Source organism: Somniosus microcephalus, chromosome 7 (assembly GCF_052327205.1).
Source record: "Somniosus microcephalus isolate GS21.2 chromosome 7, FLI_Smic_1.0, whole genome shotgun sequence".
Classification (NCBI taxonomy): Eukaryota; Metazoa; Chordata; class Chondrichthyes; order Squaliformes; family Somniosidae; genus Somniosus; species Somniosus microcephalus.
Window position 1 is genome coordinate 280182006 of NC_140993.1, and position 24329 is coordinate 280206334.

The following is a 24329-nucleotide window of genomic DNA, read 5'->3' on the forward strand; positions in this document are numbered from 1 at the left end:
AATATCCCCCACCAGGATGGTAGATGGTGAACTAGAAAGACCCAGCTCTTATCATCTAGCAATTCTTATGCAAGACCATTAATGCAAGCAGTTTGAGAAGTGACTTACTCAGGTGGAGGCATTTTTGTAGGATCCACCTCTCTCAGGAAATCAGACTGAAGAGCATGTTCAGCGGTGCAGCGTTTATTGGGATCCAAAGCTAACATGTGATCAAAGAGATCCAGAGCAGTTGCTGGAATACTGAAAGCAAAAACAATTTGAACTGGAAAATAAACCAAACTTCACAAACCTCAGACACACTAAATTCACAACTATGCACATATTAGTGTACTGAATTTATTTAAATGAGACACGGAGGGTGCCCTCAGTAAATTATTTCACAATTTAAGGACTCTCAATTTGAGGACACTGAATTTCAAGATGTAATGAGAAAGGATTAATTAGCAATCTTGTTGTGCGAGGCCCCTTGGGTCAGAGTGATCATAATATGATCGAATTCTTCATTAAGATGGAGAGTGAAGTAGTTGACTCAGAGACTAGGGTCCTGAATTTAAATAAAGGAAACTACGATGGCATGAGGCGCGAGTTGGGTAGGATTGATTGGGGAATGTCACTCAAAGGGTTGACGGTGGATAGGCAATGGCAAACATTCAAAGACCGCATGGATGAACTACAGAATTTGTTCATCCCAGTTTGGCATAAAAATAAAACAAAGAAGGTGACTCAACCGTGGCTAACAAGGGAAATTAGGGATAGCATAAGATCCAAGGAGAGGACATATAAATTGGCCAGAAAAAGCAGTAAACCTGAGGATTGGGAGCAGTTTAGGATTCAACAAAGGAGGACAAAGGCATTAATTAAGAGGGAGGAAATAGAGTATGAGAGTAAGCTTGCAGGGAACATAAAAACTGACTGTAAAAGCTTTTATAGATACGTGAAGAGAAAAAGATTGGTGAAGTCAAGCATAGGTCCCTTGCAGTTAGAATCAGGGGAATTTATAATGGGGAACAAAGAAATGGCAGACCAATTAAATACATACTTTGGTTCTGTCTTCACAAAGGAGGACACAAATAACCTCCCAGAGATGTCAGGGAACATAGGGTCTAATGACAGGGAGGAACTGAATGAAATCAGTATTTGTAGGGAAATGGTATTAGAGGAACTGACGGGATTGAAGGCCGATAAATCCCCAGGGCCTGATAATCTACATCCTAGGGTGCTTAAGGAAGTGGCCCTAGAAATAGTAGATGCATTGCTGGTCATCTTCCAACATTCAATAGACTCTGGAACAGTACCCATGGATTGACGGGTAGCTAATGTTACCCCACTGTTCAAAAAAGGTGGTAGAGAGAAAACGGGGAATTACAGACCGGTAAGCCTGACATCAGTAGTGGGGAAAATGCTAGAGTCCATTATAAAAGATGTAATAGCAGAGCACTTGGAAAACAGTGACCAGATCGGAGAAAGTCAACATGGATTTACAAAAGGTAAATCGTGCTCGACTAATCTACTGGAATTTTTTGAGGACGTAACTGGTAAAATAGATAAGGGAGAACCAGTGGATGTGGTGTATTTGGACTTTCAGAAGGCTTTCAATAAGGTCCCGCATAAGAGATTAGCGCGTAAAGTTAAGGCACATGGGATTGGGGGCAAGGTATTGACTTGGATAGCAAACTGGTTGGCAGACAGAAAGCAAAAGAGTTGGAATAAATGGCTCTTTTTCCGAGTGGCAGGCAGTGACTAGTGGGGTACCGCAGGGATCAGTGCTTGGACCCCAGCTATTCACAATATATATTAATGATCTGGACGAGGAAACTAGATGTAATATCTCCAAGTTTGCAGACGACACAAAGCTGGGTGGGCGTGTGCGCTGTGAGGAGGATGCCGAGAAACTCCAGTATGATTTGGACAGGTTGCGTGATTGGGCAGAAGCATGGCAGATGCAATATAATGTGGATAAATGCGAGGTTATCCACTTTGGTGTCAAAAACAAGGCGGCAGATTATCTGAATGGCAATAGATTGGGAGAAGGGGAAGTGCAACGAGACCTGGGCGTCCTTGTGCACCAGTCACTGAAGATAAGCATGCAGGTGCAGCAGGCAGTTAAGAAGGCAAATGGTATGTTGGCCTTCGTAGCGAGAGGGTTCGAGTACAGGAACAAGGATCTCTTGCTGCAGTTGTACAGGGCCGTGGTGAGACCACATCCTGAGTATTGTGTGCAGTTTTGGTTGCCTTATGTGAGGAAGGATGTTCTTGCCATGGAAGGAGTGCAGCGAAGATTCACCAGGCTGATACCTGGGATGGCAGGAATGACGTATGAGGAGAGATTGGGTCGATTGGGCTTGTACTTGCTGGAGTTTAGAAGAATGAGAGGGGATCTCATTGAAACTTATAAATTTCTAACAGGACTAGACAGACTAGATGCAGGAAGGATGTTCCCGATGGTTGGGGAGTCCAGAACCAGGGGTCACAGTCTAAGGATACGGGGTAAGCCATTTAGGACAGAGATGATGAGGAATTTCTTCACCCAGAGAGTGTTGAACCTGTGGAATTCTCTACCACAGAAGGCAGTAGAGGCCAATTCGTTAAATATATTCAAGAAGGAGTTGGATATATTTCTTAAGGCGAAAGGGATCAAGCGATATGGGGAGAAAGCAGGGACAAGGTACTCAATTTGGATGATCAGCCATGATCGCATTGAGTGGCGGGGCAGGCTCGAGGGGCTGAATGGCCTACTCCTGCTCCTATCTTCTATGTTTATGTTTTAAGAGCATTGAAAAATTAAAAAACATAGCAGAGGTATTGGACTCCCAGACAACTTGAAATGGGATTCAAACGCTGATTGAGAGCAATGCATTTTAACAACAGGGAGCAATAGATCACTAAAGCAACAAGCATGCATCCACGCTGGTTAAAGCTAATGGCCAGAGGACCTCACTCTCCCAGTTGGATAAGGATGCTATGAGATGACAACAGATGGCACTGAAAGCAGTCCGATGACATGGCACCTGTACAGGTGAGTACCAGCAACATTTGTCCTATTGATTAATAGTGAATATATGTGAACACGGAAAGGCAGTAGGTTTGAGGGTGTCTACACATACCCTGAACTGGGGAAACCAGCCAACATTTGTCTCGAAAATGTGAACAGGATAGGGATTAGAAACAGAAAATGTTAAAGTAGAAGGGAACGTTCTTGGAATGGAAAATGTTCCTGCCTCTGCAGTTCTGGCCTTGTTTTACCCAGCATGTTGGGATTTTCTCCAGGATTCACCAAACTCCCCAAATAAGTGAAAAATATTAAGTTCTTATTAAAAAAAATAAAGTTGACCCTTACACCATCAGAGTAAACCTTCCTGTATTGCACAGAACTTCTAGCATAGGAAGTCGTAATTCTGCCCATCATGCCTGTGCCAGTACCAACGCTTCAACTGGGATTATTTACTCTAATCCCATGCCCCTGCATTCTTCTTGTAATAATCCTCAGTCTCTGTCCCCCCGTCACAGATTCACCAACTAATGGAAACAATTAGTCACTATTGATCCTCTAAAACCCTTCATTAATTTTGAAACTTTCTATTAGATCTTTCCTTAACCTGTTTTGTTCCAGTAGTAAAAAGAACACAATTTTTCAAGCTTCCCTTCAAAACTATAATCTCTCATTTCTGGTATTAAAAGTCAAGAAAAATATATTAAGATTACTTAGGAACACAGAAATCTACAGGACTGGAAAAGACTGCCACGATCAATCTGGCTAGTCCCAGGGCTTAAAATGAGTTTTCAGTAATACACTTACAAAGAATATTCTTCTCTTAATCGTCTGCGATACTGCTTCTTTGGCTTCATTGTATGGAAATAAGGTAATTTAATCACATCGGGCCACACTGCTGGACACGGGCTACCACAGATTCGGCTATCAGAAAAACATAAAATAAGGTGAAGGATCACAACTGCTTTTCAGTACACAGTATGACTTTTCCCCAGCATGTTTCCCCACTCTTGATTTAGCTAAAATTAATACTTGTATTTCAATGCTAAATACAACTTGACCCACACAAGTAGAACATGACTGACAATTTTTTTTATTTTTTGCGTTAGTAAGATCTATTACTGTATGCCTGGAGGATCAAATTAAGGCACCTGCCACCTGGTGCAGGAGACACTGATCCAACAGTTGTTGCTTTTGAAGAACCAGACTATAAAACACAATGTCTACAAGTTCAAATGCATTATTGACCTATCCAACTGTGAAAAGTGATCCCTTTGGAGGAGAAGCTAGGGTGCTGCCTCTTCCCATTGCTATAGTATTAACAGATATGGCTGCAGGGCAAATAATTGGTTATGCCGTGTAATCTGCAGTCCCCCAGCAGTACTGTCTAGTAAATGGTGCCTCCACTTGAATCCTCCTCCCCAGAGGGAGCCTGTTGAGGTCTCAGTGGGAGGAGCCCAAAGAAAATGGTGCAGATGGGGATTATATTCCAATAGGTTGAGGCGAGTTACTCATCCCCTATAAGCATGGCTCATTTAGAAATAGGCTTGGCCAATGGTTTAGGAGGCCTCCCATTTCCCGTAGGGGGATATTCACAATTTGTTTTGAGCATTACTAAAGCAGCGTGGTCTGAAAGGTATCCTGTGCTGGCTGACAATTCTCTTGGTGTTCATCAGCTGTCAGCAGAGGAAATAGAAGGTCCTCAAATTCACATGGTGTCAGTAATGTTAAGTCATCATCAACAGATTCCAACGAGTCCATGGCATTGACTGACATAGTTCTTGGCACCAACTCGGTCCCGATTGCTGTCGAGATGCGTTCAGCATCATCCAACTGGGTGTAGCTGGAGTTCGAATCATAGAAATTTACGGCACAGAAGGTGGCCATTCGGCTCATCGTGTCTGCACCGTTCTCAGGCTGAGTGTGCTGGGCTATCTTGTTCTGAACAATATTGGAAATACATGGTAGCTATTTCTTACAGGTGAATTTCATGAACCAGATGCTAAGTTGACAAATTACTGTATCATGTTTTGGTAACAATTAGGTTATCTCTTAGCCATGAGCATCTGTGATTGTGAATGTTCTACTGCATTTTGCGCAGTATTGAAAGCTTTTTCTAGATGTTAAAGACATACTGATCCAAATATAAAAACCACGTTTGGCACTGGAGCAGGACATTTTCACATGCATACTCAGGTTCTGATGAAATAGTGTATTATCAAGTTAGCACATACAGGAAACTTCGCGATATCTGGCACCAACGTGATGCCGATCTATGAAAACTTCCGGACAGACCAGCGCTAATGTTGAAGGATACGGAGGTTTTCATCTCCGTATCTGACAACAAACACTGTTGCTTAGCAACAGCTTGTAAACAGTCGGCCCGTTCCTTGGAAGCGTCTCTGTAGCTTAGCAACAGCTTCAGAGAGGCTTTCCAGAGACTGACTGTTTAAAAAAAATGCTAGAAGAAAAAAAACCTAACAAAACGGCTGCTGATTTCTGCCGTTAGATCGAGGTTTCCGGCCATACAACCTCCGGATAAACCAAAGTTTCCTGTACTAGGTGTGCGTGGAAAGTGCAGAATGGGGAATGTTGATTTTGGTTTCAGAATTATTGAGTGTATCCATTTTAAAGTTCAATGTCATAACTATTATCAATTGGAATTGTAAACAGGGTATTAAGTGAGAGAGAGCCTGGTGGCCTGAGCAAGAAATCATTTCAGAAATCGGCAGTGTCGGTGCTTTTAATAGACCACGCGGGGCAGCAAGCAAGCTCATCCAGGGCATGGATGCTCAAGTTTTTGTCTTCATGGGCTGCATGGTGTATACCATAGAACCTTGCGGTCCAACTGTATAAAGTTGCTCAGGTTGCTGATATTAACAGACGTTGGCATTCTGATTTAAGATTTACCCGCCAATGAAGTAACAGTACCAAGAGCCATGCTTTCCAAACCACCAGGCCCACAAAATTAAAACAGGATAAACCAGGAAGCAAGAAATATAAATGCAAATATGACTGAACTGCCAGGGTTCGAGTTCTGTTGGTAGCCATAGATGGTTATTACATAATGCAGAATGACAGCAAGCTGAGGTTTAAGTTACTTTTATTTTTCCCTGAATAATTTTATTGCATTACCTTTCGGAGATTAACACTTAGGGGAACAAGAGCAGAGTTAATTAGGAGTGTCAACACTGACTGCAAATACTAGGATGAAGATTGAATTTTACAGCAATGTTGAACACCTACCTGATCAATTCCAATTGAGCAAGTTCTTGGTTTGCTTGAAAGATGGGTTTTTTAGTAAAAAGCTCACCCAGAATACATCTGCATAAAATAAAATTAGTATTAAGCACCTACATGCTCATATTTATTTAAAAGATGACAGAACACTTCTCTATGATTATTCTGACAGACAGCAAATATGAATCACTTACCCACAGCTCCATACATCTATAGCTGGTGTATATCGTTCTTCTCCCAGCAAGAGTTCAGGTGGCCGATACCAGAGAGTAATAACCTTATTGGTGTATGGCCGACTAAAATAACAAATGGGAGAACAGAATTTTAAGTATCAGTACCTCCAAAATCTAAGGAACTTTGAGGTAAGCGAAACAGGTGAAGGTTACAATGACAGCGCGAAACACGCCCAATCAATGGCAAAAATAAATCTGATTTTTTTTTTCTCTCTCAATGCAAGTATAACCTTAAAATTCACAATTTACCAGGCCCACTCAAGACAGCATAAAACATACCCACATTTTCTTCTTCCTCTTTAACCTGTACTTCTTCAACATTTGTGGTGTCTTCGTGAATTTTGATTCCATTCATTTTCATCTGCTGTCCCACTGTTTCTCTTTGGAGCCCAAGGTTCTCCACTGATAAAACTACCTCTAACAAGCTTAGTTTCCTGTTTTTGTGCCCGCACAATTTTTAATTCTATAAAAATACAAATTCATTAAAAATCTTAATAGTGATCCAATATCTGGAAAGGATCTTTACCATCCATTGCACACACCTGGACAAGATTCAAGGAGAAGCCTACCGTCCAATATGCAATTCCTCTCACGTCTAGCCTCCACTGCTCTCACTCCTTTTCCAACCAGTGTTGTCTTTCTTTTTAATCAATAGGATGAACTGTGCTCCTGTGAAATTTTCTTTTGAGTTCCATCTAAGTTCCAAATACAGTGCGTCTTCCTCCTTGCATCAGCCCCACTGTGTTGAAGTGAAGACTCATTGCACCATCGCCTACTCATCTTTTCTCAGGGACCTCAGGCTTTTAAAACCTAAGGGTGGAATCTTGCAATCATTACTTCTTGATATGCCTCATCTTCCCTTTCACTATTTCAGACTTGGTGGTATCCTGCACTGGGGACCTTAGCCCTTCACTGTGGTTTCTCAATTAGAAAACCGGTCTTTTTTTTCCTCTTGCAAGAACTGCTGTGCAAATTAGGATGTGTGCAACCTTTAATACTCTTTAAATGAGAGTGAAAGATTTCAGAGTGCTTGAAAATGATTGGGTAATTATACAGGACAGCAACATACCCACTTTGTTCAGCATTATAATAGTAAATGATCCAGCTGAAAATTCATAGGCACAAGACAAAAATAATTAAGGATAAGAAACATAATTACTATTTCTCACCCCCACGTGGGGGTGAGAAACACCCAGAGGTTGTGGAAAGTACTATATAAATGCAAGTCCTTTCCTGAAATACATCAGTTACAGGGCTAGTGTGCCTGTGACTGTATCACAATCTTTGAAAAAAAGTTTTGGGGAGCAGTTGGGAAAGGAAGTGGTCAGTAAGTATCCACATGTTATGCATCTATGATTTGTTACTTGTGTTAACAAGTATATGTATTTTTTCATACAAGTAAGCAGAGGCCTGGTTTGTCAAGCGCATTGTCCGTCGTGAAAGGGAAATTAAATAAAGTAATCTCCAAAACAAACACGCACATCTCCAAGCGACCTCATCAGCAGAAAGCTTACAAATGGTCAGCGACACACTCAGCAGTCGGATATGCATGACACAAAAGGCCAGTGAACTCGAGAATGAAAGAAATTCTAGAATAGGTTCTCGGACTTCTGCACAAAGGCCTCTTTAGTGCTAATTTAGTGCCAATTACAGGTAGTTTGGCGCGATGGGCTTGCATCCGTATACAGCACAGGAGGTGGCTATTTGCCCCATCGTGCCTCTGCTGGCTCTTTGGTAGAGCTATCCAATTAGTGCAGAGGAGTGGGACTTTCTCCATAGCCCTGTAATTTTTTCCCCTTTTAAGTATTGATCCAATTCCCTTTTGAATGTTGCTAATGAATCTGCTTCCACCGCCCTTTCACACAATGCATTCCAGATCATATCTCGCACTGCATTAAAAAAATGTTTCCTCATGTCGCTTCGGGTTCTTTTGCCAAACACCTTAAATCAGTGTCCTCTGGTTACTGACCTTCCTGCCACTGAAAACAGTTTGTCCTTATTTACTCTAACCAAACAGTTCATGAGTTTGAGCACCTCTATCAAATCTCCTTTTAACCTTCTCTGCTCAAGGAAAACAACCCCAGCTTCTCCTGTCTCTGCACATAACTGAAGTATTTCATTCTGGAAGCTCATCTCTGGTACCAGTCAAGCAAATCTCTTCTGCACCCTCCTTAAGGGCTTGGCATCCTTCTTAAAGTTTGGTGTGCAGAATTCAACACAATACTCCAGCTGAGGCCTAACCAGTGTTTTATAAAGGTTTAGCATAACTTCCATACTTTTGTACTTTATGCCTCTATTAATAAAGCCAAGAATCCCATATGCTTTAACAGTCTTCATAACTTTTCCTGCCACCTTCAAAGATTTGTATACATACACCCCCAGGTCTCTGTTTCTGCACCCCTTAAAAATGGTACCATTTAGTTTATATTGCCTCTCCTCATTCTTCCCATCAAAATGTATTATTTCTCACTTCTCTGTTAAATTTCATCTGCCATGTGTCTGCCCATTTCATCATTCTGTGTCCTCCTGAAGTCTGTTATTATCCTCCACATTGTTTACTACATTTCTGTGTTTTGTGTCATCTGCAAACTTTGAAATTATGCCCAGTAGACCCAAGTCCAGGTCATTAATATATATCAAAATGAGCAGTGGTCCGAATATCAACTCCTGGGAACACCACTGCATTCTTCCCTGCAGTCTGAAAAAAATGTGTTCACTATTTTGGGCTCTCTGTTGAGAGCCAATTTTGTATCCACGCTGCCACTGTTCCTTTAATCCCATGGGCTTGAATTTTCCTAACTAGTCTGTTATGCGGTACTATATCAAATACCTTTTGAATGTCCATATACACATTAACCCTCTCCATCAAAGAACTCAATTAAGTTAGTCAAACACGATTTGCCTTTATCAAATCCATGATGACTTTCAGTTATTAGCCCATACTTTTCCAAGTGCCAATTAATTTTGTCCCATATTATTGCCTCTAAATTTTCACCACCACGTTAGGCTGACTGGCCTGTAATTGCCGGATTTATCCACTTCCCCTTTTTTGAACAAGGGTGCAACATTTGCAATCTGCCCCAAACATCAAAGGAGCATTGGAAGATTGTGGCCAAAGCCTTCGCAATTTCCACCCTTACTTCCTTCAGCAACCTAGGATACATCCCATTCTAACCAGGTGACTTTTCTATTTTGAGTACTACATCTTATTTTTATCCTATCCAATATCTCTACTACCTCCTTCTTTACTGCTACATTGGCAGCATCCTCTTCTCTAGTAAAGACTGATGTGAAGTATTAATTTAGTACCTCAACCATACCCTCTGCCTCCACAAGAAGATTTCCCCTTTTGCTCTTAATCAGCCCCATCTTGCCTTTGAATACCCTTTTACTATTTGTGTTTATAAAAACTTTTGGGTTCCCCTTTTATGTCAGCTGCTAATCTATTCTCATACACCCTTTGTCCCTCTTATTTCCTTTTATAGATCTCCGCTGTACTTTCTGTAATCAGCTTAGTTATCTACTGTATTATGAACTAACATTTATCACGAGCCTTCTTTTTCTGTTTCATTTTAATCTCTATGGGGGAAAAATTCAGTTGTTTGCGCCTCCCGTTAGCACCTTAAGAGGGCGCTAATTGGGCGCAAAGCAACTAGCGCCCGGGCGTGGCAATGTTTGCGCCGCTCGCGAAATTAACTAGACATTTTGCGACGGCGCTAAACACTACCCCCACGATCTCCTGCGCCGGCAGATTGTGACGTCAGTCGAGTGCGCAACGCCCCGTTAGCACCCCGGACCGGGTATTGAGTGGCGCCCCCTGCCGCTAGCAATGACAGGTTGAGGGGAGCGTTTTGCTGTCAGAAAGTGACTAGGGGAGCGCTATTTAAAGGCAACCACTTCCTGCCTTTTATTGTCAGTAACATTTTTGCACCATGTATTGAGAGAGAGAGAGAGAGAGAGAGAGAGAGAGAGACTGACTTCTGGAGAGATTCAATGCTGCGCGAAGGAGTTTTCAGTACTGAGCAGTACTTTGCAGGGTTATTTTGATTTGCCCTTCCTTGCTTTGCCAGCGCTCCAATCACCTCCAGGGGCAATGAAAGCCAAGTTTGCTGTCGGAGGCGATAATTAGCGCCAGGCGCTAAACTTTGCGCAAGGCTGATAATGGCGCCCCAAACGGGGCGATACTGAATTTTTCCCCGTATCTTTAATCATCCAGGGAGCTCTAGCTGTGGATGCCCTTCCTTTCCCTCCTCATGGGAATATGTCTTGTCTGTACCCAAACAATCTCCTCTTTGAAGGCCTCCCAATCTTATTTACTGTTTTACCTACCAATCTTTGATTCCAATCTTACTGGGCCAGATCACTTTCTAACTCACTGAAATTCGCCTTTTGCCAGTTAAATTTTTTTGCGCATGATTGTTACTTGTTCACTAGGACCTTTACAGTCTAAGGATAAGGGGTAGTCCATTTAGGACAGAAATGAGGAGGAATTTCTTCACCCAGAGAGTGGTGAACCTGTGGAATTCTCTACCACTGAAGGCAGTAGAGGCCAATTCATTAAATATATTCAAGAAGGAGTTGGATATATTTCTCAAGGCTAAAGGGATCAAGGGGTATGGGGAGAAAGCAGGGACCGGGTACTGAATTTGGATGATCAGCCATGATCGCATTGAATGGCGGAGCAGGCTCGAGGGGCCGAATGGCCTACTCCTGCTCCTATCTTCTATGTTTACTGTATATGTGGACTTTTGAATGCTAGAATGATTAAATTCCAAGTTTTTGCAAATATAAAAGGGGAATATACTAGTTTGCATCTACAATCATGCCTGGTTAAAAAGCAGTGAAGTCACATCTGTTGATGTGCAAACTTCAAAACGGATAGGTTGAATTCCTGATATTTGAAAAGAAAGATTTGCTGTGTTGATGGTGCACTAGACAAGTTCCTCATCTACATAATTGGTGCAAATTTCCTTTATAAATTGCATTAAGTGACGACAGCGTGGAATACATTGTCAATTCATACCTGAAGCTCACTACGTTCCAATGTTAATGCTTTATTAATAATCGTTTTTACTGATCGTTTTTTTCAACTGGCCAAAAACTTCAAAAGAGAGATCGATTTGTGTCAGGCAAGAGTATTGAAGGATATGGAGCAAAGGCAGGAGTTGAGGTACAGATCAGCCATGATCTAATTGAATGGTGGAACAGGCTCAAGGGGCCTATTCTTCAGAAGGTTCCAGTATTTTAAAGCCGATATGAATTATTACACTTTATAATGCCACATACCTTTCCTCCGAGTTGTACAGTCGAGCTAGCCCAAAATCAGCAAGTTTTATCTGCCCCCTGGTGGCAAAGAAAATTACATTCAATTAAACTTGTGTTAAACGTCAAGGTTTTTAATCTTTACATTTATTTTGGTCGTTTGAACACTACATTTGGGACATGGTACTAGTATCATCAGTAGTTTGAATACACCAACAGCACAATGTAATTTTAAAACTGGTCAAACGATTAACAATTTTATAATCTTAATACAATAAATTTTATAGTACATATATAAAATACAACAAACTTAAGAAAAAGTTGTAAAAATTATAGTTCTAGACACCGTAAAGGGCTTAATATGATTGGCATCTCCTAAAATGAGAATTGGGAATGCAATATTCAAAAAATGTATTACAGTCCCAACAGATCTGCAGAAAGGAAGTTTTTTTTTGTATTTTAAGCACCGTGTAGTTAATGGAGCCTAACCAAAGCAACATCTTGATCTTTAATAACAGAAGACGCTGGAAAAATTCAGCAGGCCAGGCAACATCCGCGGAGAGAGAAATAGAGTCAACGTTTCAGGTCGAAACCCAGTTCTGAAGAAGGGTTTCGACCTGAAATGTTGACTCTATTTCTCTCTCCATGGATGTTGCCTGGCCTGCTGAGTTTTTCCAGCGTCTTTTGTTGTTATTTCGGATTTCCAGCATCCGCAGTATTTTGCTATCATCTTGATCTTTAAAAAGCTAGCACATTAAGTGCAACCATAGTTAGAAGTTTGGAGAATAAAACTAGGATTATAAAAAAATTACATTTCCAGCAGACTCATGCAATGGAAAAACATGTACTCAACAGGGAAACCAAATCAAGAATATTTTCCTTCTATTTTTAACCCTTTATCCGTTCTCTCCTGAAGCCAACTCTTGATGGAGCAGTTCTTCAGGCAGCAGCTTTCACATACTCCATACAATTGCCTCACCAGCAAGCTCTGGCCTGTGCGTGAGAGAGGGAGAAAGGTAGAACGGTATAGGGACATCAAGAGAAAAAGTGCAAGCAAGCAAGGTGGGAGGGGGAAAGAGAAGGAACGAAGGAACAGAGGTTGGTGGGGGGGGGGGGGGGGGAATGGAGGACAAGAGGAGAGATGGCTTGTGAGAAGTATTGGAAGGAGAGCGAGACCAATTGGTGGGAGGAGAAAAAAAAAAAGAGGGGAAGGAGGAGGGATTGCCCCTCCCCTTGCTCTCCCAAAAAGATAGAAAAAATATCACAATGCAGACCAATGCGTAAAAGCTAAAACCACTTGATCAAATACACAGAAGCCAAATAATACAGCAAGATATTGAATCAGCACAATGCTCAAAACAAAATTGGAATCTTCACATAAGGGATTACTGTATCTTTTTCAGAATGTATTTTTTACATGCTTGATAAGCAACGGTCTTTCATAGACTTGCAAAATGGATAATGTAAATCTCAATTCATCCACGGAGTTCAGATTGCTGGACAGAACTAAAGCCTATGAGTGTGACCCAGACTTAATGCCTCTGAAGTCAAAGCTGTCAATCACACGATTAATGACACAATGATGCAAACTATTGAACAGAATGTGGATGCGTAGATGTTCACCAAACGCCTGGTTTGCAAAGCCTTGATCTCGTAAATTTAATTAGCACCTAGAACAAAGCCAGTGAACCTGGCTTGGTCCATAGACAACTGTCTACTGTTGGATCCGTGGTTCAGTGGATATGCTATTATTAAATAATCACACGGATGCTGTACATTAACAAATAACAGGTCTTTACTGGAGGAGGGTAGTCTCTAGACTGGGGGTACAGAGGCATGCGCAAAGCTTATATACCGGTGTGGTCACTGCCGGTACTACAGTATACAGGAGCTGTAAAAGTAGTTCTGCCTTAAAGGCACATACACTACAATTCCTCCCCTTTTAGATTAGTAATACCCCTAATATTCAAATAACAATTAACACTTCAACATGTACATTAAACAACAAAAGTCCATTTATAGGTTCAGTCTTTGGGGCGGCTTCCTGACCCTTTCGGGATAGCACCTTTCCAGAGGTTCTTGTTCTTGGTGCAGAGGCGATTCTGACCCCTTTTCATTGGGTAGTTCATCGGGTTCCACTGCTACTGGGTCTGAAGTAGATGCTACCGGTATGTCGGGTTCATCCCCAGGTACTCGAGACATGGGGTTGATGCGTTCCTGTGACGCTAAGATCTGATCGACGTGCCGTCTCACAATGTTCTCCCCGACATCCACTGTGTACATTAATGGCCCCTGCCTTGTACATATCGTTCCGGGTTGCCACTTCTCTGTTCGATAGTCACGGGCCAAGACTGGTTGCCCTACATTGAAGCTCCTTGTCGGCTTCTCATTGATGTGCTGGAATTGTTTGTCCTCAACATTTCTTCGCACATTTGGTCTGAGCAAGTCCAGACGAGATCTCAACCTTCGGTTAAAGAACATCATGGCCGGGGTCTGGTTGATAACTGCATGTGTCACGTTTCGGTAGGCTAATAAGAAATTGTCCATCTTATGCTGTAGTGGAATTTCATTGTCGCACATGGCCTTTATCGCCTTCTTAAAGGTTTGTACGAACCTCTCCGCCAATCCATTTGTGGCTGGATGATACGGGGCGGATGTGTAATGCCTTACCCCATTCATGTCATGAATTTTTGGAACTCGTTGGACACAAACTGTGGTCCATTATCAGAGCAAATCTGCTCTGGCAAACCATTTCTGGCAAATATGGTCCGTAGGACTGCAATCGTTTTCTCTGTAGCGGTTGAAGACATTTTTATCACCTCAGGCCACTTTGAATGAGCATCCACTGCTATTAAGAACATTGAGTCCATGAATGGACCAGCAAAATCAATATGCACCCGTTGCCATGGAGAGGATGGCCACTCCCATGGGTGTAGAGGGGCATGTGGTGGTGCATTTTGTACCTTCTGGCATCCTGAGCAGCTCTTGGTTAGGTCTTCGATTTGTTGATCGATTCCCGGCCACCACACAAGCCCTAGCAAGGCTTTTCATTTTCACTCCCCCCAGATGACCTTCATGTAGCTCATTTAGCACTCTCTCCCTTAACTTGGGTGGAATCACCACTCTGGATCCACACATCAAGGTCCCCTGGCATACTGACAGCTGTTCTCTTCTGGATGAGAATGCTGGCAACAGTGAGTCGCCATGTGTTGGCCATCCCCTCACCGTCAATTCATATACCCGTGACAGCGTCGGATCATTGCGGGTCTCCTCTATATCCGCGTTTGTTACTGGCAATCGTTCAATTATTGACGAATAAAATATCTCGATAGGGTCCACTGCTGGTGCTCCCTCCACAGTAGGCAGTGGCAGGCGCGATAGCCCATCAGCGTTCCCATGCTGTTTCGTGCCTTTATATTCTATTTCATATTGATTTGTCCCTAGAAACAGGGACCATCTTTGTAACCGCTGTGCAGTCATCACTGGAACGCCCTTCTTAGGATTAAAGATGGAGACAAGTGGTTGGTGGTCAGTCAGCAAGGTGAACTTCTGCCCATGCAGACAGTGGTTGAATTTTTTTACTCCCCAAACTAGGCTGAGGGCCTCCGTCAATCTGGGCGTAGTTGCGCTCGGCTGAGGTTAGTGACCGAGACGCAAAGGCTACTGGCCTCTCCAACCCGTCTGGGAATTTGTGCAACAGCACCGCTTCAATACCGTAGGGTGATGCATCACATGCCAAACGAATTGGTAGTGCTGGGTTGAAATGGGCCAACACCTCTTTTGATGTGATCAATTCTTTACACTTCTGGAAAGCTCGTCTACATTCGTCATCCCACTTCCATGGTACCCGTTTGCAGTAGGGTGTTCAGCGGGTGTAATACCGTAGACAAATTTGGTAAGAACTTGTGGTAGAAGTTTACCAGCCCGAGGAACGACCTCAGTTGTGACACATTTTCCGGTGCTGGAGCCTTGGCTACTGCCTCAATCTTGTCAGGGGACTTATGTAACCTCTCTTCATCGATGACGTGGCCACAATACGAGATCTGTTTCTGGAAAAACGCGCACTTGTGGCAATTAGCTTGTAACCCATACTCCTTTAATCTGGTGAGCACCTTCTCCAAGTTGGCAAGGTGATCACCGTCATTTTCGCCCGTGACCAAGAGGTCGTCAAAATAACACTGGGTCCCTGGAATCCCTTGCAGGACCTGATCCATCGCCCTTTGCCAGATAGCCGGAGCCGAGGCTACTCCAAACACCAGCCGGTTGTATTGATAGAGACCTTTATGAGTGTTGATCGTAAGGTAATGTTTCGAAGCTTCTTCTACCTCCATTTGCAAGTACGCCTGGGCTAGATCAATTTTGGTGAAGTGTTTACCTCCAGATAGCGAGGCGAAAATATCCTCAATTCGTGGAAGCGGATATTGCACCGTGTGAAGGACTGGGTTCACTGTCACCTTAAAATCCCCACAGATGCGGACCTTCTTTGGTTCCCCAGGCGTATTACTCAACGACCTCTTCATTACAGGAACGATGGGTGTAGCCCACTCGCTCCAGTCCACTTTGGACAGTGCTCCTGAACGTTCCAACCCTTCCAGCTCTGCTTCAACAGCTGGTCTGATCGCTTAAGGCACTGGTCTGGCCTTCAGAAACTTTGGGCTTGCATTTTCCTCTATTTTAATCGTTGCTGTTATTCCTTTTAGTGTTCCTAATCCCTCCTGGAACACTTCTTTTGCGTCAGTTAGCATTTGACAGTCGTCCAGGTGTGACGTCGTCATCCTTTTTGGCCTCAACCTTCAGAGCCTGTATGGAATGCCAATCTAATTGTATCTTCCGGATCCATTCACGTCCTAGCAGTGGTGGTCCTCCATTTGGCAATACATATATATCCATTTTAGGTATTTCCTGGCCTTTATATGTCACTTTCACCCTTATTTTTCCTTTGGGGTAGACTTTTTGCCCCGTATACGTCTTCAAGACAATCTCTGTAGCTTTCAAGGGTATGTGTGAAAATAGCCGCTTGTAGTCTCTTTGATTTATGACTGTTATGACTTTTTTTTTAAACTTTAACTCTGGTTTATAGTTTCTAAGGTCTCTCTGGTGTAGCAGGGACTGTTGGTAAACCAGTTAACTGTAGTGTAATTAGTGGGATTGATTGATTTAATTTAAATTCAATTAATTAAAGGGTAAGTCATGGCAGGACAGCCGGGCACCGTGATCTGCTCCTCCTGCGATATGTGGGAACTCAGGGACACTTCCGGTGTCCCTGACAACTACATGTGCAGGAAGTGCATCCAGCTGCAGCTACTGACAGACCGCATTGCGGCGCTGGAGCTGCGATTGGACACATACTGGAGCGTTCACGATGCTCAGGACAACGTGAATAGCACATTTACGGAGTTGGACACACCGCAGGTAGAGGTTGGACAGGAAGAAAGGGAACGGGTGACCAACAGGCAGAGTACTAGGCGCAGGCAGGTAGTGCAGGGGTCCCCTGTGGCCATCCCCCTCTCCAACAGATACACCACTTTGAGTACTGTTGGGGGGGATGGCTTATCAGAGGAAGGCAGCAGCAGCCAACTTCCTGGCACCAGGGGTGGCTCTGCTGCACAGAATGGGAGGAAAAAGGAGGGGTAGAGCTATAGTAATAGGGGATTCAATTGTAAGGGGAATAGATAGGCGTTTCTGCAGCCGCAAACGAGACTCCAGGATGGTGTGTTGCCTCCCTGGTGCAAGGGTCAAGGATGTCTCCGAGCGACTCCAGAACATCTTGGAAGGGGAGGGTGAAGAGCCAGTTGTCGTGGTGCACATAGGCACCAACGATATAGGTAAAAAGCAGGATGAGGTCTTAAAAGCGGAGTATAGGGAGTTAGGAGATAAATTAAAAAACAGGACCTCAAAAGGTAGTAATCTCAGGATTGCTACCAGTGCCACGTGCTAGTCAGAGTAGAAATAGAAGGATACTTCAGATGAATACGTGGCTAGAGGAATGGTGCCAGGGGGAGGGATTCAAGTTCCTGGGACATTGGAACCGGTTCTGGGGGAGGTGGGACCAGTTCAAACCGGACGGTCTGCACCTGGGCAGGGCTGGAACCAATGTCCTAGGGGGAGTGTTTGCTAGTGCTGTGGGGGAGGGTTTAAACTAAAATGGCAGGGGGTTGGGAACCTGAGAAGGGAGACAGAGGAAAGGGAAACAAGGATAAAAGCAAAAGATAGGAAGGAGAAAAACAAAAGTGGCAGTCAGAGAAATCAACGGTTTAAATCAAACATGGCCACAGTAAATAATAATTCTAATAGGTCTAAGAGCGTTAAAAAAACAAGCCTGAAGGCTTTGTGTCTTAATGCAAGGGGCATTTGTAATAAGGTGGATGAATTGGCTGCGCAAATAGAAGTAAACAAATACGATTTGGTTGGGATTACGGAAACGTGGCTCAAGGAAGGCCAGGACTGGGAACTCAACATCCAGGGGTATTCGATATTCAGGAAAGATAGGCAAAAAGGAAAGGGAGGTGGGGTAGCATTACTGGTTAAAGAAGGGATTAACACAATTGTAATGAAGGATATTAGCTCTGATGAGGTGGAATCTGTATGGGTAGAATTGAGAAATACTAAGGGGAAAAAAACGTTAGTGGGAGTGGTTTATAGACCTCCAAACAGTAAGGCGGAGGTTGGGGATGGCATTCAAAGAGAAATTAAAGAAGCGTGCAATAAGGGCACAGCAGTCATCATGGGTGACTTTAATCTACATATAGATTGGGCCAACCAAATGAGTAACAATACTGTGGAGGAGGAATTCCTGGACCAATATGTCGAGGAACCAACCAGAGATCAGGCCATCTTAGACTGGGTATTATGTAACGAGAAAGGGTTAATTAGCAATCTTGTTGTAAAAGGCCCCTTGGGTCGGAGCGATCATAATATGATCGAGTTCTTCATTAAGATGGAGAATGAAGTAGTTGACTCGGAGACTAGGGTCCTTAATTTAAATAAAGGAAACTATGATGGTCTGAGGAGCGAGTTGGGTAGGATTGATTGGGGAATGGCACTCAAAGGGTGGACGGTGGATAGGCAATGGCAAACATTCAAAGACCGAATGAATGACAGAATTTGTTCATCCCAGTTTGGCATAAAAATAAAACAAAAAAGGTGACCCAACCGTGGCTAACAAGGGAAATTAGGGATAGCATAAGGTCCAAGGAGAGGGCATATAAATTGGCCAGAAAAAGCAATAACCCTGAGGATTGGGAGCAGTTTAGGATTCAACAAAGGAGGACAAAGGGATTAATTAAGAAAGGGAAAATAGAATATGAGAGTAAGCTTGCAGAGAACATAAAAACTGACTGTAAAAGCTTTTATAGATATGTGAAGAGAAAAAGATTGGTGAAGTCAAGCGTAGGTCCCTTGCAGTCAGAATCGGGGGAATTTATAATGGGGAACAAATGGCAGATCAACTAAATACATATTTTGGTTCTGTCTTCACAAAGGAGGACACAAATAACCTCCCAGAGATGCCAGAGAACATAGGGTCTGATGAAAGGGTGGAACTGAAAGAAATCAGTATTTGTAGGGAAATGGTGTTAGGAAAATTGATGGGACTGAAGGCCGATAAATCCCCAGGGCCTGATAATCTACATCCCAGGGTACTTAAGGAAGTGGCCCTAGAAATAGTAGATGCATTGCTGGTCATCTTCCAGAACTCGATAGACTCTGGAACGGTACCCATGGATTGGCGGGTAGCTAATGTTACCCCACTATTCAAAAAAGGTGGTAGAGAAAAGGCGGGGAATTATAGACCGGTAAGCTTGACATCGGTAGTGGGGAAAATGCTAGAGTCCATTATAAAAGATGTAATAGCAGAGCACTTGGAAAGCAGTGACTGGATCGGACAAAGTTAACATGGATTTACAAAAGGTAAATCATGCTTGACTAATCTACTGGAATTATTTGAGGATGTAACTGGTAAAATAGATAAGGGAGAACCAGTGGATGTGGTGTATTTGGACTTTCAGAAGGCTTTCGATAAGGTCCCACATAAGAGATTAGCGTGCAAAATTAAGGCACATGGGATTGGGGGCAAGGTATTGACTTGGATAGAGAACTGGTTGGCGGACAGAAAGCAAAGAGTTGGAATAAACGGGTCGTTTTCCGAGTGGCAGGCAGTGACTAGTGGGGTACCGCAAGGATCTGTCCTAGGATCCCAGCTGTTCACAATATATATTAATGATCTGGACGAGGGAATTGGATGTAATATCTCCAAATTTGCAGACGACACAAAGCTGGGGGGGAGGGTATGCTGTGAGGAGGATGTCGTGAAACTCCAGCACGATTTGGACAGGTTGGGTGATTGGGCAGAAACATGGCAAATGCACTATAATGTGGATAAATGTGAGGTTATCCACTTTGGTGGCAAAAACAGGAAGGCAGATTATTTGAATGGTAATAGTTTGGGAGAAGGGGAAGTGCAAAGAGACCTGGGTGTTCTTGTACACCAGTCGCTGAAGGTAAGCATGCAGGTGCAGCAGGCGGTTAAGAAGGCAAATGGTATGTTGGCCTTCGTAGCAAGAGGGTTCGAGTACAAGAACAAGGATGTCTTGCTACAGTTGTACAGGGCCTTGGTGAGACCGCACCTTGAGTATTGTGTGCAGTTTTGGTCGCCTTACCTGAGGAAGGACGTTCTTGCCATGGAAGGAGTGCAGCGAAGATTCACCAGGCTGAAACCTGGGATGGCAGGAATGACGTATGAGGAGAGATTGGGTCGATTGGGCTTATACTCACTCGAGTTTAGAAGATTGAGAGGGGATCTCATCGAAACCTATAAAATTCTGTCAGGCCTGGACAGACTAGATGCAGGAAGGATGTTTCTGATGGCCGGGGAGTCCAGAACCAGGGGTCATAGTCTAAGGATAAGGGGTAAGCCATTTAGGACTGAAATGAGGAGGAATTTCTTCACCCAGAGAGTGGTGAACCTGTGGAATTCTCTGCCACAGAGGGCGGTGGAGGCCAGTTCATTAAATATATTCAAGAAAGAGTTGGATATATTTCTTAAGGCTAAAGGGATCAAGGGATATGGGGAGAAGAGGCAGGGACCGGGTACTGAATTTGGATGATCAGCCATGATCTCATTAAATGGCGGAGCAGGCTCGAATGGCCTACTCCTGCTCCTATCTTCTATGTATCTATGTTAGAGCTGACCCTGTGTCCAATTCCATTTCCACTTGGACTCCGTCTATCTTGCGTGTAACCCAGATAGTCTGGTGATCCTCCATTTCGGTTACCTTATGTAGTTTCAGACAACCCAGCTCCTTGCTTCCGGAGTCTGTGTCACTTTTCTGTTCGTCTGAACCACTGTCCATCACCTGGTGTACCTTTTTGTACTTCTCCTGTGGAGATTTCTTACTGTTGGTTTTCTTCCCAGACCTGCAGACTCTTGCTATGTGTCCTGCTTTCCCACACTGTCTGCACACTTGGTCCTTGAACCAACAATCTTTCTGGTCATGTGTTGTTCTGCCGCAGCGATAGCACTTCCCTGTTCCATAGGACATTTCATTGGTGCCATATTCTTGCGATATCCGTTGTATCTCTGCAGCGCCCCTTGCGGCTGCTTCGTGTGATACTGCCATACTGAAAGCTTTGTCCAGCGTAAGGTCCTTTTCTGATAGAAGCCGTTTCTGGGTTCCTTCACTTTGTAGCCCACACACAAACTTGTCCCTTAACGTGTCTGCTAGTCCCGCTCCAAACTGGCAGTGTTTCGATAGCTTGCGCAGTTCCGTTAGGTACTCAGCATTGCTTTCGTCTTTGTGTTGGTTTCTTTTATGGAACTTAAATCGTTCTGCTATCAGCAGCGGTGTGGGGTTTAAGTGGTCCTGTAGGATTTCTACTATGCTTTCAAAATTCTTGTTTACCGGCTTCTCTGGGGTTATTAGATTTCGCAGTAACCCATAAGTTTTTGCACCGAAGGAATTTAACAGAACCAGTGCTTTATTAGCATCTGGCACTTCATTCGCCCTGCAGTATGTAGTGTATGTACTTTGCAGAAGGAACTATATTCTGCAGCCCCTGTATACTGCAGTACCAGTAGTGACCACCCCTGTATATAAGCCTGTGTAGTAACTTTGCATAGTTAGTTCCAGTTTGTCTCCACTCAGTAAAGACCTGTTATAACCAACTCCTGCAGTCCGTGTCTCAATTACACACGGACATAATACTGGCGACGAGCAGATCCGAACTTACCTACAGTCTGCACCACCTCATGGGGATCCATCCCTGAAGCGAAGTTGTCAGAGGTCGAGGCCAGAAGGAAGAAAGAAAAAAACTAAAACAGAAGAAACGGGCGTCGACCATGGGCAACCGCCTCTGATTCATCGGAGTTCAAGATTTGCAGGAGAGGCTGTCAAGAGCGGGGCTTGGTTATCCTGTCGATGGTGTTCCAGCTAAGCGGGCTGGTGGCAGGTAGTACACCGATCCTTCCTGGGCTGCGGCGGGCTAGAGCTCGATCGGGCGGCTTTTCAACGGGGCCGAGCAGCGTTGTCGGGAAGAGGAGAGAGGGTGGAGCACACAGGGCGCGGCCGGTGCTACGAAGCCGGGCAGCGTACAGACCCGAGAACAGGGAGGAAAGTGTCCCGTAGGGTTCCTCCTCCGACGGGGAAATAAAAGAAATTAGAAGCGCAGAAAGCCGCGAGGAGCTGCAGTTTGCCACGGGAACCGCGGAGAGCGGCGTTAACAGCAGCGCTGGGGGGGGGGGGGGGGGGGGGAAGTGCGCGAAGACCATAGGGCGTCGCCATCAAGGCATAAAACGCCAGCGAGAGTGCTAGCAGCAGCGGAGAAGACGGAAAGCGCGGGAGGCGCCATTTTGTTAAATCGGGGAAGGTGGCAAAGCGCGGGAGGCGCCATCTTAGATTTCCAAGATGCCGAAGACTGGCAATATCACTGCCTTCGATAATGCAATAGAAGACTGGACCACGTATGTGGAAAGAGTCAAAGTATATTGCGAGGCAAACGAAGTAGCCGATGAGAAAAAGGCATCGGTACTCAAACTTAATGGGCGCAAGAACGTACGGCCTATTGCTGAACCTGATTACTCCAGCCAAACCGATGGTGAAGAGTTTTAACAAAATTGTTGATATCCTACAGGAACACCTAAATCCTACACCGCTGCTGATAGCAAAGATTTAAATTCCACAGGAGAAATCAGCATAAAGATGAGAGCAATGCTGATTACCTTACGGAACTACGCAAGCTATCAAAGCACTGCCAGTTCGGAGCAGGACTGACAGATACTCTACGGGACAAACTTGTCTGTGGACTCCTGAGTGAAGGAACCCAGAAGAGGTTACTCTCAGAGAAAGAGCTGACGCTAGATAAGGCTTTCAGCGTGGCAGTATCGTACGAAGCAGCAGCAAGGGGAGCTGCGGAAATACAGCAAAAGCCACAGGAATACGGCACCCATGAAATGACACGGGGATTTCAAAAATGTTATCGCTGCGGCAGAACAACCCATGACCAGAAGGACTGCTGGTCCAAGGACAAAATATGCAGGCAATGCGGAAAGATGGGACACATTGCACAAGTTTGCAGGTCTGGGAAGGAGACTAACGACAACAAAAAGGCTACGAAGGAACAGTACAGGAAAGTACAAAAGATGGCGGACAGTAGTTCCGAAGACCAGATGAGCGATAGTGAATCCGGGAACAAGAGACTAAGCTGTCTCAAACTTCACAATGTAATCGCAAAAGAGGATCACCGAACCATTTGGGTCACCCTCACGATAGCAGGGTCCCAAGTCAAAATGGAATTGGATACAGGATCAGCCCTGACCGTCATGAATCGACGAGACTACAAGCGGCTATTCTCACACATACCCTTGAAAGAGACATCCATTGTCTTGAAGACGTATACGGGGCAAAAAGTATACCCCAGAGGGAAAATAAGGGTGCCTGTCGAATACAACGGCAAGGAAATACAGAAATTGTATCTGTACATACTGCAAGATGGTGGACCACCGTTATTGGGACGTGAATGGATCAGAAAGATAAGTTTAGACTGGCACTCCATTCAGGCACTGACGGTGGCTGATAAAAAGGATGACGATGTCACACCTGGACGATTGTCAAAAATCTTAGCTAACGCCAGAGATATTTCAACAAGAACTGGGAACTCTTAAAGGCGTAACCGCCTCGATAAAAATATAAGAGAATGCAATTCCCAAGTTTTTCAAAGCAAGACCGGTACCATATGCAATTCGCCCAGCCGTCGAGGCAGAGCTGGAGAATCTGGAGAATGCAGGCGTGTTATCGAAGGTAGACTGGAGTGAGTGGGCGACACCCATCGTTCCTGTCATGAAGAAAACGTTAAACAATAAGTCTGAGGAGCCAAGGAAGGTTCGCATCTGTGGGGACTTCAAGGTGACTGTGAACCCAGTCCTTCACACAGTACAATATCCTCTCCCGAGGATAGAAGATATTTTCGCCTCACTATCTGGAGGGAAACGTTTTACAAAAATTGACCCAGCACAAGCATATTTGCAGATGGAGGTTGAAGAATCCTCTAGGAAGTATCTCACGATAAACACTCACAAAGGTCTTTACCAGTATAATCAACTGGTATTCGGA

The 24329-nt window shown here is 44.0% G+C and overlaps 1 protein-coding gene across 3 annotated transcripts in view; it reads right to left on the reverse strand.

The window, feature by feature from the left end:
- Positions 1–24329, reverse strand: part of LOC147115358 (cyclin-dependent kinase 13-like) — a 107593-nt gene that overhangs the window by 34163 nt on the left and 49101 nt on the right. For all 3 annotated transcript variants that reach the window (XR_015079122.1, XM_085993903.1, XM_085993901.1), the window contains 5 exons: positions 11749–11805; positions 6424–6525; positions 6236–6313; positions 3797–3913; positions 109–240 (listed from right to left, as the gene is read on the reverse strand). Coding sequence is in view for 2 of the 3 variants with exons in the window: in XM_085993903.1 (XP_085850029.1) it covers positions 109–240; positions 3797–3913; positions 6236–6313; positions 6424–6525; positions 11749–11805 (486 nt within the window). In the remaining variant the exon portion in view is untranslated. The remainder of the gene's footprint in view (positions 1–108; positions 241–3796; positions 3914–6235; positions 6314–6423; positions 6526–11748; positions 11806–24329) is intronic.